The 20,818-nt window shown below is 39.1% G+C and overlaps 1 protein-coding gene across 1 annotated transcript in view; it reads left to right on the forward strand.

The window, feature by feature from the left end:
- The first annotated feature begins 536 nt into the window (after nucleotides 1–536).
- INPP5A (inositol polyphosphate-5-phosphatase A) overlaps nucleotides 537–20,818 on the forward strand; it is an 878,314-nt gene continuing 858,032 nt past the window's right edge. The window contains exon 1 of the mRNA XM_053692598.1: nucleotides 537–1,076. Coding sequence (XP_053548573.1) covers nucleotides 1,002–1,076 — 75 coding nt within the window. The 5' untranslated portion in view covers nucleotides 537–1,001. The remainder of the gene's footprint in view (nucleotides 1,077–20,818) is intronic.

The raw sequence follows: 20,818 nt of genomic DNA on the forward strand, positions 1-20,818 counted from the left end.
AGAGTGCCAGGTCAGGAATACGACAGTGACAGACAGTAACACAAAGAGAGTGCCAGGTCAGGAATACGACAGTGACAGACAGTAACACAAAGAGAGTGACAGGTCAGGAATACGACAGTGACAGACAGTAACACAAAGAGAGTGTCAGGTCAGGAATACGACAGTGACAGACAGTAACAAACAGTGAGTGACTGAAGTATGAGAAAGTGACAGTAAAACAGAGTGACTGGGGAGTTAGACACATGATCGCGGCATTATCGAGTGACTGACAGCGACAGTAATTGCAGGTAAGAGAGGCGTGTGAGAGCACAGTGTAACCACCCGCTGGTGCTACACTATATCAGTACTGTGTACATTATAAACACCCCATATGGGATAGTAATTAATAAATCAGCCGTGTGAGACCTAATACAGAATAAACATACAGTATATTCTGCCTGTGACCCACCTCTGGCATCGCCGCTTTAAGATGGGCGTGGTTTCTCGTTGCCTCGTGACGTCAGTCACACATGCTCCGCCCCATCCTCCCCCAGCCCGGGCCAGTCCCCGCGGCGCTGCAGCAGGAGAAGCGGTGTTCAGTGTCAGTACAAGCGGCTGTCAGTGCCGGACGCCTCGGACCTTCCGCACACACAGTCCGGTTCTCCTGTTGTACCATCCCCAGGGTATCGGCCGCTGCACGCCCCGCCTCCCGCACATACACAAAGTTCCCGAGCTATTCTCCTCCAGCGGGAAGTTTAGGCTGAGCCATGTCTGCTGGCTGGGGCATCTAGCACCGAGCGGCCGCACTCATGACAGCGCTACTGCCGGGGACCAGCCGCCGCACACCGGGAGCCGCTGCTAGCCGGAGGGGCCGGACTGCTGGAGCCCCCCGTCTTGTTTTTTAATATTTTATCCCGGGGGTCGCAAGCTCAGCTCGGGGAAGTAGCGACTGTTTGCTGTTTTATTGCGTTTCATTGACTCAGTACTATTATTATTTATATATTCTCCTTGGGGGACACATTATGGCGGTCAAAGCAGCTGCTCCAGGAATCGGCATCCTGCTGGTGACAGCCAACGTTGGGACCCTGTTTGATGATGTGAGTACGGGACACATGGGGGGTACTGGCTCTGATGTGGGGATAAAGTCACTGTCCCCTGTCTGGTTGTCAGATCACATATAGAAGCATTAGTGTTATTTGGGGATAAAGTCACTGACCCCTGTCTGGTTGTCAGATCACATATAGAAGCATTAGTGTGATGTGGGGATAAAGTCACTGTCCCCTCTCTGGTTGTCAGATCACATATAGATGCATTAGTGTGATGTGAGGATAAAGTCACTGACCCCTGTCTGGTTGTCAGATCACATATAGAAGCATTAGTGTGATGTGGGGATAAAGTCACTGACCTCTGTCTGGTTGTCAGATCACATATAGAAGCATTAGTGTGATGTGGGGATAAAGTCACTGACCTCTGTCTGGTTGGCAGATCACATATAGCAGCATTAGTGTGATGTGGGGATAAAGTCACTGACCCCTCTCTGGTTGTCAGATCACATATAGAAGCATTAGTGTGATGTGGGGATAAAGTCACTGACCCCTCTCTGGTTGTCAGATCACATATAGAAGCATTAGTGTGATGTGGGGATAAAGTCACTGACCTCTGTCTGGTTGTCAGATCACATATAGAAGCATTAGTGTGATGTGGGGATAAAGTCACTGACCTCTGTCTGTTTGTCAGATCACATATAGAAGCATTAGTGTGATGTGGGGATAAAGTCACTGACCCCTGTCTGGTTATCAGATCACATATAGAAGCATTAGTGTAATGTGGGGATAAAGTCACTGACCCCTGTCTGGTTGTCAGATCACATATAGAAGCATTAGTGTGATGTGGGGATAAAGTCACTGACCTCTGTCTGTTTGTCAGATCACATATAGAAGCATTAGTGTGATGTGGGGATAAAGTCACTGACCCCTCTCTGGTTGTCAGATCACATATAGAAGCATTAGTGTGATGTGGGGATAAAGTCACTGACCCCTCTCTGGTTGTCAGATCACATATAGAAGCATTAGTGTGATGTGGGGATAAAGTCACTGACCTCTGTCTGTTTGTCAGATCACATATAGAAGCATTAGTGTGATGTGGGGATAAAGTCACTGACCCCTGTCTGGTTATCAGATCACATATAGAAGCATTAGTGTAATGTGGGGATAAAGTCACTGACCCCTGTCTGGTTGTCAGATCACATATAGAAGCATTAGTGTGATGTGTGGATAAAGTCACTGACCCCTGTCTGGTTATCAGATCACATATAGAAGCATTAGTGTGATGTGGGGATAAAGTCACTGACCCCTGTCTGGTTATCAGATCACATATAGAAGCATTAGTGTAATGTGGGGATAAAGTCACTGACCCCTGTCTGGTTGTCAGATCACATATAGCAGCATTAGTGTGATGTGGGGATAAAGTCACTGACCCCTGTCTGGTTATCAGATCACATATAGCAGCATTAGTGTGATGTGGGGATAAAGTCACTGACCCCTGTCTGGTTGTCAGATCACATATAGCAGCATTAGTGTGATGTGGGGATAAAGTCACTGACCCCTCTCTGGTTGTCAGATCACATATAGAAGCATTAGTGTTATGTGGGGATAAAGTCACTGACCCCTGTCTGTTTGTCAGATCACATATAGAAGCATTAGTGTGATGTGGGGATAAAGTCACTGACCCCTGTCTGGTTGTCAGATCACATATAGAAGCATTAGTGTGATGTGGGGATAAAGTCACTGACCCCTCTCTGGTTGGCAGATCACATATAGCAGCATTAGTGTGATGTGGGGATAAAGTCACTGACCTCTGTCTGGTTGGCCGATCACATATAGCAGCATTAGTGTGATGTGGGGATAAAGTCACTGTCCCTTGTCTGGTTGTCAGATCACATATAGAAGCATTAGTGTGATGTGGGGATAAAGTCACTGTCCCCTGTCTGGTTGTCAGATCACATATAGAAGCATTAGTGTGATGTGGGGATAAAGTCACTGACCCCTCTCTGGTTGTCAGATCACATATAGAAGCATTAGTGTGATGTGGGGATAAAGTCACTGACCCCTGTCTGGTTGTCAGATCACATATAGAAGCATTAGTGTGATGTGGGGATAAAGTCACTGACCCCTGTCTGGTTGTCAGATCACATATAGAAGCATTAGTGTGATGTGGGGATAAAGTCACTGACCCCTCTCTGGTTGTCAGATCACATTTAGAAGCATTAGTGTTATTTGGGGATAAAGTCACTGACCCCTGTCTGGTTGGCAGATCACATATAGAAGCATTAGTGTGATGTGGGGATAAAGTCACTGACCCCTCTCTGGTTGACAGATCACATATAGAAGCATTAGTGTGATGTGGGGATAAAGTCACTGACCCCTGTCTGGTTGTCAGATCACATATAGAAGCATTAGTGTGATGTGGGGATAAAGTCACTGACACCTCTCTGGTTATCAGATCACATATAGAAGCATTAGTGTGATGTGGGGATAAAGTCACTGACCCCTGTCTGGTTATCAGATCACATATAGCAGCATTAGTGTGATGTGGGGATAAAGTCACTGACCCCTGTCTGGTTGGCAGATCACATATAGCAGCATTAGTGTGATGTGGGGATAAAGTCACTGACCCCTGTCTGGTTGGCAGATCACATATAGCAGCATTAGTGTGATGTGGGGATAAAGTCACGTGACACTGACCCCTGTCTGGTTGGCAGATCACATATAGCAGCATTAGTGTGATGTGGGGATAAAGTCACTGACCCCTGTCTGGTTGGCAGATCACATATAGCAGCATTAGTGTGATGTGGGGATAAAGTCACTGACCCCTCTCTGGTTGTCAGATCACATATAGAAGCATTGGTGTTATGTGGGGATAAAGTCACTGACCTCTGTCTGGTTGTCAGATCACATATAGAAGCATTAGTGTGATGTATTGTGGGGATAAAGTCACGTGACACTGACCCCTGTCTGGTTGTCAGATCACATATAGCAGCATTAGTGTGATGTGGGGATACAGTCACTGACCCCTGTCTGGTTGTCAGATCACGTATAGCAGCATTAGTTTGATGTGGAGATAAAGTCACTGACCCCTCTCTGGTTGTCAGATCACATATAGAAGCATTAGTGTTATGTGGGGATAAAGCCACTGACCTCTGTCTGGTTGTCAGATCACATATAGAAGCATTAGTGTGATGTGGGGATAAAGTCATGTGACACTGACCCCTGTCTGGTTGGCAGATCACATATAGCAGCATTAGTGTGATGTGGGGATAAAATCACTGACCTCTGTCTGGTTGGCAGATCACATATAGCAGCATTAGTGTTATGTGGGGATAAAGTCACTGACCCCTGTCTGGTTGGCAGATCACATATAGAAGCATTAGTGTGATGTGGGGATAAAGTCACTGACCCCTCTCTGGTTATCAGATCACATATAGAAGCATTAGTGTGATGTGGGGATAAAGTCACTGACCCCTCTCTGGTTGTCAGATCACATATAGAAGCATTAGTGTTATTTGGGGATAAAGTCACTGACCCCTCTCTGGTTGGCAGATCACATATAGATGCATTAGTGTGATGTGAGGATAAAGTCACTGACCCCTCTCTGGTTGGCAGATCACATATAGCAGCATTAGTGTGATGTGGGGATAAAGTCATGTGACACTGACCCCTGTCTGGTTGTCAGATCACATATAGCAGCATTAGTGTGATGTGGGGATAAAGTCACTGACCCCTGTCTGGTTGTCAGATCACATATAGAAGCATTAGTGTGATGTGGGGATAAAGTCACTGACCCCTGTCTGGTTGTCAGATCACATATAGCAGCATTAGTGTTATGTGGGGATAAAGTCACTGACCTCTGTCTGGTTGGCAGATCACATATAGCAGCATTAGTGTGATGTGGGGATAAAGTCACTGACCTCTGTCTGGTTGTCAGATCACATATAGAAGCATTAGTGTTATGTGGGGATAAAGTCACTGACCTCTGTCTGGTTGTCAGATCACATATAGCAGCATTAGTGTGATGTGGGGATAAAGTCACTGACACTCTCTGGTTGTCAGATCACATATAGAAGCATTAGTGTTATGTGGGGATAAAGTCACTGACCTCTGTCTGGTTGGCAGATCACATATAGAAGCATTAGTGTTATGTGGGGATAAAGTCACTGACCTCTGTCTGGTTGGCAGATCACATATAGAAGCATTAGTGTGATGTGGGGATAAAGTCACTGACCCCTCTCTGGTTGACAGATCACATATAGAAGCATTAGTTTGATGTGGGGATAAAGTCACTGACCCCTGTCTGGTTGGCCGATCACATATAGAAGCATTGGTGTGATGTGGGGATAAAGTCACTGACCCCTGTCTGGTTGGCCGATCACATATAGCAGCATTAGTGTGATGTGGGGATAAAGTCACTGACCCCTGTCTGGTTGGCCGATCACATATATAACTGTGTGATGTGCAGATTCACTAAAATCTGAAAGGGGGTGAAATCTCTCCACTTTTTATGATTCTGTTTTACTAAATTCTCCCAAATGCAGAGCATCAAATTAATATAATAAATTACAATATCATCTGACTGATTCACTAAAGTATAATTTCTCCTAACATCTTAACCCCCCCCCCCCATGCTTTAATATAAAAGGAATTGCGTTATATTTGTGCATAAGAGTCTATACTCTAAAGTACAAACCATCTCTCTAAAGTACAATGAGTCATCTTCAACTTTAACCTCTTGACTGCCAGAGAGAGCTATATAACGTTTTCCAGCTCTCTCTGACACCCTTGTATTTCTTTTGGCTGCCAAGGCTTTAATGAATCTGCTCCCAAGGACACAAGTGTTTAAGAAATATGTGCATTCTTTGCATTCTGGGGAGCCACGTTTTGTTTACAGTCTGTATGTCACATCACAGCAAGATGCTAAAGTACAACCTGATGCCTGTGTTATTGGTCTGACAGCCAGATAGTGCCAAACTAATCTGGAATTGAATGTGAATCACAATGTCACAATCGAGAATGAGTTGTACACTTTTTGTTTAAATTGATTTCTGACACTTTGTGTCAATTCTGCACTGATTGGTAGACAAAGATTTAATTTCAGTGACAGTGTTTGTCACTACATATCCACAATGTGACTCACTAACACTGTATGTTGTAGATCAGAAATAAAAACGTTTCTGCTGAGTCTCAGATACAGAGAGTTTGTGTTCTACTTTCTTACATATTTTGATGACACAATAGTTACTTCCCAGGTGTTCTATTAATAAGAAGCCAATCTAGAATCAGTAAGAATTCAGCTAACACTCCAATGAGATATCTATAATGTGTCATTTTATAGAGGAGATTCAGTAAACCATATACAGACTAAAACAATGAATCAAATCCATAGAATAACATTTAGATTTACAGAGGTTAAAAGGACATTATAGTGTAAATAAAAATGTTTCTTAAGCTTATTCTATTTATCTTAATTGTTTTACTGTGTTTAATAATTCCTGCTACAGATTATGGATGTGGCAGGTGATTGGAGCATACTTATGTATCCCTCTCCTCGTTGGCTCATCAGCCATATTATTATTTAGAGCAGTAAACTAGTTAGTGTACTATCTGCAAAAGATTGACCCTAAGATCCATTCAATATCACACGTAGAGTCACACACACTACACCTACCCAAGCCTATTGATTATTGAAGAAAACTATGAGTTTGTAACATTTTACATGTTGAGATCTGTCATATAGCCTGGAATTGCTATTCAAAAACAGTACAGAAGTGTCTAGTCACTCCAAATTTATGCTTAATCAAGCAGCAAAATTTATCCTCTGTTTACTGGCAAACTGTCTTACAAGCAAGCAATGAGAAAACTCTCAGAATTAGTATCTACATTTTTGTTGTGGTCTGTAACAGCAATTACATGTAACTGTAGCAAAAAAATGGGGCAAACTGATATTTAACTGTGAAATTTCATGTAGTTTTCATGCAAATATACAAACTATGATTTTTTTTAGTGTGTATGTGTGAAAATATATATATATATATATATATATATATATATATATATATATATATATATATATATATATATATATATATATATATATATATATATATAGCATAGTGTTTTTAATTTCTTTATGAATATATGCGCATGGCTTAAAGGGATACTAACCCCACATTTTTTATTTCATGATTCAGATAGAGCATGCAATTTTAAGCAACTTTCTAATTTACTCCTATTACCAATTTTTCTTTGTTCTTAGGTTATCTTGATTTGAAAAAGCAGTAATGAAAGGTTAGGAGCCGGCCCATATTTAGTTCAGCACCTGGGTAGCACTTGCTGATTGGTTTGCTACATTTAGCCACAAACCAGCAAGTGCTACCCAGGTGCTGAACAAAAAATGGTCCGGCTCTAAAGCTTACAGTACTGCTTTTTCAAATCAAGATAGCATGAGAACAAAGAACAATTGATAATAGGAGTAAATTAGAAAGGTGCTTAAAATCTCATGCTCCATCTGAATCGTGAAAGAAAAAAATTGGGTTTAGTATCCCTTTAACCCTAATGGGTATGACAGAATACATGTTTACTCCCATGGCTAATCTTTTTAAATATTGCTGAGTGGTTAATTCTTTACAGGGGTTAAACAGTCAAATAATTTTATTTTATGATTTTGAAATATATATTTAATTGGATGCTCAATTTGCATTTTGATAAATGTTTTGTTTGTTATTGTGGGCGCTAATACTTTTAGACGATTTAAATGGGGATTCTAAATAAAAAATACATGCTTTAATTCATTACATTATTAACCCTAGCTCACTGTGTTTTTAACCCGCAAATCGGTTAAACACATAGCCAAAGTCTCATTTTTTTGAGCTGAAAAGCATTGCAGGAAATAGCCAGTGGCAGATTGGCTCCTGGTTGTGTTTTGTTCAAAAGCTTCAAGGACTGTGGCTCCCAAACAGGGATTTACCTATGTATTTAACTCACTGTCAGGGGTAGACAGAGCATGCTAATATAGCATTACCAAAGCTCAGAAAGGAATAGAGCAAGAACACTCTAGGGGAGGTGCGCAAATAGAATGTAAACCAGGAACAACAGAAGTCGATGAGGATCAGCAGAAGTCAACAGTCTGCATTGTTCATTACCAAAGCTAGTTTACTAACAAATTTAGAGCATGTCATTTTTATATGGAATAACCCTTTAATAATAAAGTGTATTTAACTGACCTCTATTCAGTGTCTAACTGTGCTCAGTTGTAAACATTCTTTTTCTACTTTGCAGTGTGCTCTTCACTGTGTTGTATTTTTGGGCCTCCCACACGGACTCGCACATGGCGGTGGTTGGGCTGCACTGTATTTTATGTTGTCTCTGCTTGATACAAGCAACATTCCATTTTGTATTTTTATGGCTAGCCACCTTTATTAAACAATGGTGTATTTTAATATAAGGCTATGGAACATTTCTTAACCCCTTGGCTTCCAGATAGGGCTAGAATGTTGCTAGTCAATCATGTCATATGATTACTTGTGTACATCAGCATTGAAGAGGTTAAAAAACAACATGCAGCTGGGGTGGCTTCAAATTACTATTTGCTTGCAGTGAAAATATTGTCCCTGTAGGAGTTTTGGATTAGACTGGGTTAAAACTTACTGTTGTCAGCTAGCTGTTTCTGTTCATTTTGGCAGTCAGAGTATAAATGAGCCTTACACTATTAACCTTTCAGCAGCCAATACAAAAAGTTTAGTATTGAAAGTGGGGTAACCCTATGTTAAAAAAATAAATAAAAATAACCAGAACTAAAAAATGGTTATATATATAATGGATATATATATATATATATATATATATATATATATATATATATATATATTTATTTTTTTATTTTTTTTGAAAGCCAATAGGTTAAGCTTGCAATTAGGTTAGCTGGAGTATCCTCAGATCTGCTCTCTGAACAGATTCTATGTAAGATGGCACAGGAAGTGTGCGGATGGTATGCTACTGAAATATAAACCAGATGGACCTGCTATGTGCTTTTGATGTGCATTTGATTCCCTAGACATATGGGTAAACCTTTCCATACTGACAGCTGAGATTTATTTTATTTATTTTTTATCTTGTTTATCTGGCAAAAGAGGGAAAAAAAGGTGATTGCAATAGATTTTCCACTGTGCCGTTTTGATCTACTAAAATAAACTCCAGTCATCCTGTGTTGTTATATTTAGACCACAAGTAATTGAACTGACTTTTTTATTGCATGTAAAATAAACTTTGTTTCTGTGCAGTTTGTATGTTTTTCCTCATTTGCTGTTTAGTCATTTTTGGCCTTTGTTTTATTCTACAGATGCCAATGTCCTCTGAACGCTTTGAGCAATTGAGGGCTGTTTCTTCAATTTTTTTTTAATTTTTTTTTAATAATTGTGTGGGTGGGTGGGGGGGTGTTGTGTAGTCTGTGTATTCTAAAATGATCGCCTGGTTTTAATTTTGAAAAGTTCTGTGCCAAATGTTTATTCCTTCTGCTACAGTCTCAGGGCAATGCATTCCTCACATTTAAAGGGATTTTGTAGTAAAAAATATGTACTAATTATTGCACTGCTCACAGTAGGCCTCAATCTACCCCCCCTGTCTGTTTAACCTCATAGCAAGTAGAGAATAAATGTCATGCTCTGCAGAATTAGATGTCATTTTGTTTTGCACTGCAATCTCCTTTTTAACTTCTTATGGGGGCAAAGTGTGTGTGTGATATTTATTCCTTAAGTAATTGGGCACAACTCAACTTTTTGCTCTTAATTAGGGACTATCTGACTATATTTTATACTTTTTAATGGGTACACCTGACTGCCTGGCTAAAATTTAAGTCAAATATGTTTGTTGCACAGATTATCATTTAATGAATTTGTTAAATTATGCAATTATTGTGCATACAATTACAACAAAACAAAGAAAGAAAAGTTGCCAGTTAACTTCTATTATCAGAATTGCTTCATTCCCATCGTATTCTGTGCAAAACGGCTGCCATTTTGTACTTCAGACATTCCTAAATTTGTCACTGATTTTCAACAAAGGATACCAAGAGAACTAAGAAAATGTAATAGAAGTAAATTAAAAAGTTGTTTAAAATTGCATGCTCTTTTTGAATCGTGAATTTAAAAAATGTGGCTTCATGCCCTTTAAAGGGATATCAAACCCAAAATGTTTTTCGTGATTCAGATAGAGCATGCAATTTTTAAACGACTTTCTATTATCAAATTTTCTTTGTTCTCTTGATATCTTTTGTTGAAAAGCAGGGACATATGCTTAGGAGCCGGCTTATATCCGGAGCACTATATGGCAGCAGTTTTTTTTTTAAGAATGTTATCCATTTGCAAGAGTGCTAGAGGGCAGCACTATTTCCTGCCATGTAGTATCCAGATGCCTACCTAGGTATCTCTTCAACACAAAATATCAAGGGAACAAAATAAATTTGATAATAAAAGTAAATTGGAAACTTTTTTTTTGTGTGCTCTGTATAAATTGTAAAAGAAAATTTGAGTTTCATATCCCTTTTTAAAGGGACATTAAACACTTTGAGATGGTAATATAAAATGATAAATTGTATATATAAAACAGCTCTGTAATATACTATCATTATTTATTTTGTCCTCTTTGACTGTAATTCCATTCTGAAATTGTGAGCTTTTCAGTTCCTGTTAGAAATAGAAGTGCAGAACACTGTTAAATCCAGCACAACTATTGGCTGCACACTCTAGTGACCTACTTATAACTGTCCCTAATTGGCCACAGCAGAGAAGGTAACCTAAGTTACAACATGGCAGCTCCCAGTGTTTTATAGACACTAAAACTTTACACTTATACATATACATGTTAGTCATGGACTAATCTTTTCTTTGAATGCATCATTCTATCTAGCATGTATTTAGTGTTTAATGTCCCTTTAAGTAACATCTATGAATAACAGGAACGTTTATAATATTGCACTGCCCCACCAGGCCATTTCATAATGCCATCCAGCTGGCAGAATTTTCTGTGGAGAAGACAGCTATGTGTGCCTCAAATAATTCTATTGGCAACAATGGTAATAAATAATAATCCTAATAACAGAACTAGCAAGTTAGCAACAAGCTTCTACTCATCCCATTTAACACAGCACCTTTTCAGATTCCAATACTTTGTGAACAGGTTCTTCTGAATAACATCAGCACACTGGAGTGATTAGGCTTAGTACAGTGACCGTGATTGATGAGTAAAACAACTTCTCTGAAATCCCATTTTATTAAAATCTGTTTTTCATAAGCACAGGTGTGTTTTGTGCTGTGATTGGAGGCTTCTTTAAATGTATGATCCGTTGTTGCCTTCGTCAATATTAAAATCCACAAGTTGATAAACTCTAGCTTTTCATGAGTTATGACAGTTCAGGGTTTTTGAAAAATATTTTTTTCTTTTTATTTACAGGTGTATTTTGTAGCAACCAATCGGCAAGCACTACCCAGGGTTCTGAACCAAAAATGGGCCGGCTACTAAGCTTACATGCCACCATTTTCAAATAAAGATAACAAGAGAACAAATAAATTTTGATAATAGGAGTAAATTAGAAAGTTGCTTAAAATTGTATGCTCTATCAGAATCATGAAAGAAAACATTTGGGGTTAGTATCCCTTTAACAGAATTTACTATCACTTTAATTTACACAGCTTTAAAGGGAAATCGTATTAGCATTTTTGCTAATAAAAGTACATTAAAAAATACTACTGTTTAAATCTAAACCGCTCTCATGCGCATATTGTTTGACTGTTAAGTCCCTTTAACTTGTTTGTGCAAAACATATTTTGGAAAATTTGATTAACATTGTTTTAAAAGATAAATTCTGTGCTTCCATACAAAAATCATCTGTTTAGATGGAAAGAACTATCTTTGCCTGTAAAATTTATTGTGCTAATGTTTGCACAGTTTGTATTTCAGTTTCATGGCCGAGATCCTACTCTAAATATTGCAGTTTCACTCGGGAAAGTTGTAAACATTTACACAGACAAATTGGCTTCACAGGAATCTTAGTAATTGTCACTGTGCCTATGATATATAAAAAACTGAGTCATATGTAAATCTTTTTTTTTTCTTCTTTTTTTGTATAGATCTTTAAATGTATTTATTTTGTAAGCACGGGTCTTAAATAGACTGGGCTAGCATAATACAGGTAGCCCTCAGTTTACACCAGGGTTAGGTTCCAGAAGGAATGGTTGTAAATCGAAACCGTTGTAAATTTAGACCCAGTTTATAATGTAAGTCAATGGAAAGTGAGGGGGATAGGTTCCAGGCCCCTCTCAAAATTGTCATAAGTAACATCTAATACATTATTTTTAAAGCTTTGAAATGAAGACTTTAAATGATAAACAGCATTATAAACCAAATAAAATAAGCACACAACACAGAATATATAATTAAACTAAGCAAAATGAACAAAAACATTTGCTAAACAGTATTACAAACCTAATAAAATAATCACACAACACAGACTTCACTTGCATTTGTCTGCAAACAGTTTTTTCTATGCATTCCAATCTAGACTGATTTATAGACAAGAAGATCTTGTTCCTTTGAAATCTGCTCGATAGCTCAGGTCTTGTTAAACTGATTAATTTCAGCTTGCTTGGCTTTGCTGCAACACAAGCGGACAGCTCCACCTACTGGCTGTTTTAATAAATGCACTGCTTCTCAATGCTTTTCAATAGCAGTCACATGATTGGAAAAAAAGGTTGTTATTCTGAAACAGTGTAAATTGAACCGTTGTAAAACGAGGGCCACCTGTATTGTAAATTGGGTTTTATATTTACATGCATTAGGAAAATTGTTCTCGGTTCTTTTACGTAGAGCCAGTAGCAATATCAGTGCATACAGAACTTATTATTGGTGCACGGATTAAAATGACACACAAGCATTCTGCAAAATTTATTTTTAGTCAAGTGCTCTTTAAAGGGCCAGTAAACACCAAAATTGTTATTGTTTAAAAAGTTAGATAATGTCTTTACTACCCATGCCCCAGCTTATTTTTATTTGTATAGCGCCGTCAAATTCCGTAGTTATAGTAATATACTTTATAACATTTAAAAGCTGCCTGTTTCTAAGCCATTAAAGACACTCTTATCACATGCTTTTTTTATTAGCTTTTCACAAAAGGGGGCTGCTTGTTCATGTGAGCCATATAGATAACATTGTGATCACACCCGTGGCTTGTGGCAGACACTGCACTAATTGGCTAAAATGCAAGTCAATAGATAATGAATAAAAAGTCGTGATCAGGGGGCAGTCAGAAGATGCTTAGATACAAGGTTATGCAAAACTGGGCAATGGGTAATAAAGGGGTTATCTATCTTTTAAAACCATAAAACTTCTGGTAAAGACTGTCCCTTTAAATATTATTTTTTAATGAATTCAAGCTATGTGTTTCTTTTTTATTGTTTCATATATATACCTGCCAAGATATCTCCCCTTAGAGATAAAATCCAAATAATTGTGTAGTTGGGTAAATGCAGCATTTTGTGGGAAAAAATCCCTTCATGACATGAAAATAATGATCTTTCATTTATGTCTATTTCCACTCCTCCTGTATCATGTGACAACCATCAGCCTATCACAAATGCATATTCTTATATTCTGTAAATTCTTGCACATGCTCAGTAGGAGCTGGTGACTCAAAGTGCAAATATAAAAAGACTGCACATTTTGTTAACTAGTTGTTTAAAATTGCATTCTCTATCTAAATCATGGACATTTTATCTTGAGTATCAACCACTTAAAATCACCCTGGATCAAGTTGACTGGGGTGATTGACAGCCCCTTCTCTCGCTTATGCAAGAGCAGAGGGCAGTATTGCACAGAAAGCTGCTTGTGCGATGATAGATATGTAATATATTTATAATTTTTATTTTTAAGAGTATTGCAGGGGTTAAAAAAATGTATATGACTTTTGAGTGCCACTCTGTCCTCATGTATTTGTAAACACTGGTTTGTGTCCTCTGCTTGGTTTGTTGTGGTAGCCCTAGATTGCAATGCAGATATCTAGAGCAAGCAAATTGGGCTCCTCCTGGGGCAAATAAAGAGTGAAATACTTTGGAGCAATTTTTAACATTTTATTAGAAATTTTAGTTAAATTTTTGTAGGACACTTGACTAATGTTTAGATGACTTGTAGTGTGTTTTGGATAAATCTGTACGCTTCCCATAAGCTTTAAAGGCACAAGAAGTCCAACATGTTTTTCATTATTTGGAAAGAGCATACAATTCAATTTTATATTCTCTAATTTGCTTTGTTTCCATATCTTTTGTCGAAAAGCATACCTAGGCAGAAGCTTGGTGCTAGCTGCTGATTGGTGGCTGCACATGTCTCTTGTCATTGGCTTACCAATGTATTCATCTAGTTCCCAGTAGTGCATTGCTTCACCTTCAATAAAGGATATCAAGAGAATGAAGCAAAATTCATAATGGAAGTAAATTGGAAAGTTGTTTAAAATTGTATGCTCTATCTGAATCACGAAAGAACCATTTTGGGCTTCATGTTCCAAAGGGACAGTAAATCAAAAATGAAACCTAAATTGACTGTAGCATAGAGAATTAATTTTTAAACAACTTTCAAATTTACTTCTCTTAACAGTTTTGCTTATTTCTCTTTGTATCATTTGTTAAAGAGCTGATGAGAGATCACATGTATATAGCCATCTGGCAGCAGTGTTTGCAATATTTGTCTATTGCAGCTTTAAACAATGTTGCAAATGCTGCTTCCATAGACTGTTAGACGTGCACACCCCTAAGCTCCTATCAGCCTACCTAGGTTTATGCTTCAACAAAGGATTACAGAACAAAGCAAATTTGTTCTGAATCATGAATGTTCATTTTTGACTTCACTGTCCTTTTTAATATTTAAGGTGGAATATTTACTCTCATATAAATAAGACATTTAATTTATTTACATTAAAATATTAGACAAAAGGCATCTCTTATTGCAATTTTTGCCACTTTTAGTAAAATTGTGGGGACTTCTTAAACAGGGTTCTTCAGTTCTTGTCCTCAAGTCAAGACCACTAACAGGCTAGATCTTCAGGAATACCTTGAATGAGAACAGGTTAGATAACCACAATTACTGAGCATCTGATTTTATCATCTGGGTTGTAGGTCAGATATCCTGAAATTCTGGCTAGATAGTGAGTCCTTAGGGCTAGGACAGAATAGTCTTGTTTTAAATATCAGGTAGGGAGGTGTCCTGAATTGAAGATCATAAACATACCCTTAAAGGGACAGTATACTGTAAAATAGTTTTTCCCTTAACGTGTTTACAATTGCTTTTTTTACCAAATGCAGAGTAAAAAATGTAATGAAAATTAGTTTTTTAAGGTTTATTTCTGTATATTAAAGCTCTGATTTTGTGCTTTGAAGCCACAGCCTAATAAAATAGGTTGAGCTTGTAGGTATAATCAGATCTCATTACTGTATCACATTGTGCACATATACCTGCTTCTTTATTTTATATCTGCCTTAAAACAATCACCAATGCTTTGAGAGGAACAATGGAAAAATCAACATTTTATTACCTTATATCTGCTTTATCACACTGGGAGTGTAATTTCTTCTGCTGGCTGTGTTTACAAAGCTTATCTATAGCTGGTACGCGCGGCCACAAACTTTCAGAATAGGTGGGGATACCACATGCTAAATTAACAATTTCAAATGCCAATATAAGGGTAAAGGAGCTACTTGTAAACAATTTAATACACTCCAGCAGGTAAAGTGGATCATTGGGAACACATTAATGGGGAGAATTTTTTTGAGTAAACTGTCCCTTTTAAGTTCTGTCAGGTTTAAAAGGACACAATAGTTAAAAAATAAAATGTGAGTGCATTTCAATTTTGAATAATCGTTTTTGCACACCATTCAAAATAGAATCGATCAGTTGATCTATCAGTTTATTTCAATAATCTATGTATAGGGGAGAGGAGATATGAAATACACCAGTGAGAGGAAAGAGAGGAAAAAAGAAAAACCCTTCAAACCTTGTGAAATTTTAAATTCTTCAAATAATTCCCTGAAATATTAATTTTTGCTAGAAGTAATTTTCAATAAAAGTAAATTGCAAAACATTTTCTACCTAAAATTGACTTATGCTCCCTTTAAGATGTGAATAGTATATTTTGTGTTTATAAAACTGGTGTAGTGAATTCTGACGTAAAGGGACATTACACATATCTTGCCTTTGTGTTTGTTTAACAAAAAAAAAAGTGTGCTTATCTCATAGTCCTTAGAAATTTGTAACAAAGGGTTTCAAATGTTTGGAAATTGAATATACCAGCTATTTGATGAGCAGCATTTGCTTGTTGGAGCCTCTAGGGGGGCATGGGGCAAAGCACATTTTTCAGACAAAAAGGAAAGAAGCCTTTAAAGAGACAGTCATTCTCCCAAAATGTTTGTTTAAAAAAGATAGATAATGCCTTTTTTAATACCCATTCCCCAGTCTTGTATAATCAACATTGTTATATTAATACACCTTTTACCTCTGTGATTACCTTGTATATAAAGCTTTGCTGACAGCCCCCTGATCACATGACTTTTTATTTTCTATCTATTGACTTGCATTTTATCCAATTAGTGCTGTGCTTGCCATAACCCACGGGTGTGAACACAATGTTATCTATATGGGTCACATGAACTAGCACTCCCCTGTTGTGAAAAGCAAAAAAAAAAGCATGTGATAAGAGGCTCTTTAGTGGCTTAGAAACGGGCAGAATGTTTAGAGGTTTTAAAGGTTATAAAGTATATTAAATCAATGTTGGGTGTGCAAAGCTGGGGAATGGGTTGTAAAGAAAGGTGTTCTATCTTTTGAATCAATAACCATTCTGGTGTAGACTGTCCCTGTAAGGAAAAAAAAAGTTGCATTGCATTAAACTATCTCTGCATGTAAGATGTTGGTAATTTTAAGGTTTTTATTTTTCTCTTTAAATCATACATAGTTGGAACATAGACAAAGTGACATGAAAAGTGACTTTCCTGCTTCAACTTTAAACTAGACCTGTGTCATAAACACATTTTGAAAATAAAGATTTCTCCAACATAGGTGTGTCCGGTCCACGGCGTCATCCTTACTTGTGGGATATTCTCTTCCCCAACAGGAAATGGCAAAGAGCCCAGCAAAGCTGGTCACATGATCCCTCCTAGGCTCCGCCTTCCCCAGTCATTCTCTTTGCCGTTGTACAGGCAACATCTCCACGGAGATGGCTTAGAGTTTTTTGGTGTTTAACTGTAGTTTTTATTATTCAATCAAGAGTTTGTTATTTTAAAATAGTGCTGGTATGTACTATTTACTCTGAAACAGAAAGGTGATGAAGATTTCTGTTTGTAAGAGGAAAATGATTTTAGCAACCGTTACTAAAATCGATGGCTGTTTCCACACAGGACTGTTGAGAGGAATTAACTTCAGTTGGGGGAAACAGTGGCAGACTTTTGCTGCTTGAGGTATGACACATTTCTAACAAGACGATGTAATGCTGGAAGCTGTCATTTTCCCTATGGGATCCGGTAAGCCATTTTTATTACATAAGAAAAAAAAGGGCTTCACAAGGGCTTTTAAGACTGTAGACATTTTCTGGGCTAAAACGATTAATATATAAGCATATTTTAATACTTCATAGCTTTGAGGAATTATTTTATTCTTGGGAATTTTGTAAAATAACCGGCAGGCACTGTATTGGACACCTTATTCTCTAGGGGCTTTCCCTAATCATAGGCAGAGCCTCATTTTCGCGCCTCTATTGCGCACTTGTTTTTGGGAAGCATGACATGCAGATGCATGTGTGAGGAGCTCTGATACATAGAAAAGACTTTCTGAAGGCGTCATTTGGTATCGTATTCCCCTTTGGGCTTGGTTGGGTCTCAGCAAAGCAGATACCAGGGACTGTAAAGGGGTTAAATATAAAAACGGCTCCGGTTCCGTTATTTTAAGAGTTAAAGCTTTCAAATTTGGTGTGCAATACTTTTAAGGCTTTAAGACACTGTGGTGAATTTTGGTGAATTTTTAACAATTCCTTCATACTTTTTCACATTTGCAGTAATAAAGTGTGTTCAGTTTAAAATTTAAAGTGACAGTAACGGTTTTATTTTAAAAACGTTTTTTGTACATGCTCTCAATTGGCTAACTCTTTCACCCTAGACGCCACTTTGCAATTGGCCTAGATTAGCGGCGAAAATTCTGGGTTTGCTATTGTGGCGCGCCAGAGCGCTTTGGCTAAAATCTTGGTCAGCGGATGCGTCTTCCAAGAACAAATGCTTAACATTCCTTTCAAGGGGAAAACGCTGGTTTGGCCCTGACTTGAAAGAGATTATTTCTGATATCACTTGGGGGAAAGGGCCACGCCCTTCCTCAGGATAGGTCTTTCAAGGCCGAAAATAAACCTAATTTTCGTCCCTTTCGCAGAAACGGACCAGCCCCAAGTGCTACGTCCTCTAAGCAAGAGGGTAATACTTCTCAAGCCAAGCCAGCCTGGAGGCCAATGCAAGGCTGGAACAAAGGTAAGCAGGCCAAGAAACCTGCCACTGCTACCAAGACAGCATGAGATGTTGGCCCCCGATCCGGGACCGGATCTGGTGGGGGGGCCAGACTCTCTCTCTTCGCTCAGGCTTGGGCAAGAGATGTTCTGGATCCTTGGGCGCTAGAAATAGTCTCCCAAGGTTATCTTCTGGAATTCAAGGGGCTTCCCCCGAGGGGGAGGTTCCACAGGTCTCAATTGTCTTCAGACCACATAAAAAAACAGGCATTCTTGCATTGTGTAGAAGACCTGTTAAAAATGGGAGTGATTCATCCTGTTCCATTAGGAGAACAAGGGATGGGGTTCTACTCCAATCTGTTCGTAGTTCCCAAAAAAGAGGGAACATTCAGACCAATTTTAGATCTCAAGATCCTAAACAAGGTTCTCAAGGTTCCATCGTTCAAATGGAAACCATTTCGAACAATTCCTCCTTCCATCCAGGAAGGTCAATTCATGACCACGGTGGATTTAAAGGTGCGTAACTACATATTCCTATCCACAAGGAACATCATCGGTTCCTAAGGTTCGCATTTCTGGACAAGCATTACCAGTTTGTGGCACTTCCGTTCGGATTAGCCACTGCTCCAAGAATTTTCACAAAGGTGCTAGGGTCCCTTCTAGCTGGTGCTAAGACCAAGGGGCATTGCTGTAGTACCTTACTTGGACGACATTCTGATTCAAGCGTCGTCCCTTCCACAAGCAAAGGCTCACACGGACATTGTCCTGGCCTTTCTCAGATCTCACGGGTGGAAAGTGAACGTAGAAAAAAGTTCTCTATCTCCGTCAACAAGGGTTCCCCTTCTTGGGAACAATAATAGACTCCTTAGAAATGAGGATTTTTCTGACAGAGGCCAGAAAATCAAAACTTCTAACTCTTGTCAAATACTTCTTTCTGTCCTCTTCCTTCCATAGCGCAGTGCATGGAAAGTAATAGGTTTGATGGGTAGCGGCAATGGACATAGTTCCTTTTGCGCGAATTCATCTAAGACCATTACAACTGTGCATGCTCAGTCAGTGAATGGGGATTATACAGACTTGTCTCCGACGATACAAGTAGATCAGAGGACCAGAGATTCACTCCGTTGGTGGCTGTCCCTGGACAATCTGTCACAGGGGATGAGCTTCCGCAGACCAGAGTGGGTCATTGTCACGACCAACGCCAGTCTGGTGGGCTGGGGCGCGGTCTGGGGACCACCTGAAAAGCTCAGGGTCTTTGGTCTCGGGAAGAATCTCCTCTCCCGATAAATATTCTGGAACTGAGAGCGATATTCAATGCTCTCAAGGCTTGGCCTCAGCTAGCAAAGGCCAAATTCATACGGTTTCAATCAGACAACATTGACGACTGTTGCGTACATCAACCATCAGGGGGAACAAGGAGTTCACTGGCGATGGAAGAAGTGACCAAAATCATTCAATGGGCGGAGACTCACTCCTGCCACTTGTCTGCAATCCACTTCCCAGGAGTGGAAATATTGGGAAGCGGAATTTTCTGAGTCGTCAGACATTTCATCCGGGGAGTGGGAACTCCATCCGGAAATCTTTGCCCAAATTACTCAGTTGTGGGGCATTCCAGACATGGATCTGATGGCCTCTCGTCAGAAACTTCAAGGTTCCTTGCTACGGGTCCAGATCCAGGATCCCAAGGCGACTCTAGTAGATGCACTAGTAGCACCTTGGACTTCAAACTAGCTTATGTATTCCCGCCGTTTCCTCTCATCCCCCAGGCTGGTAGCCAGGATCAATCAGGTGAGGGCATTCGGTGATCTTGTTAGCTCCTGCGTGGCCACGCAGACTTGGTATGCAGACCTGGTGAATATGTCATCGGCTCCACCATGGAAGCTACCTTTGAGAACGCGGACCTTCTTGTTCAAGGTCCGTTTCGAACATCCGAATCTGGTCTCACTCCAACTGACTGCTTGGAGATTGAACGCTTGATCTTATCAAAGCGAGGGTTCTCAGATTCTGTCATTGATACTCTTGTTCAGGCCAGAAGCCTGTAACTAGAAAAATCTACCACAAAATATGGAAAAAAATATATCTGTTGGTGTGAATCTAAAGGATTCCCTTGGGACAAGATAAAAATTCCTAAGATTTCTATCCTTTCTTCAAGAAGTTTGGATGAAAGGATTATCTGCAAGTTCCCTTGAAGGGACAGATTCTGCCTTGTCTGTGTTACTTCACAAAAAAGCTGGCAGCTTGTGCCAGATGTTCAACGCCTTTGTTTCAGGCT

This window comes from Bombina bombina, chromosome 9 (genome assembly GCF_027579735.1).
Source record: "Bombina bombina isolate aBomBom1 chromosome 9, aBomBom1.pri, whole genome shotgun sequence".
Taxonomy (NCBI): domain Eukaryota; kingdom Metazoa; phylum Chordata; class Amphibia; order Anura; family Bombinatoridae; genus Bombina; species Bombina bombina.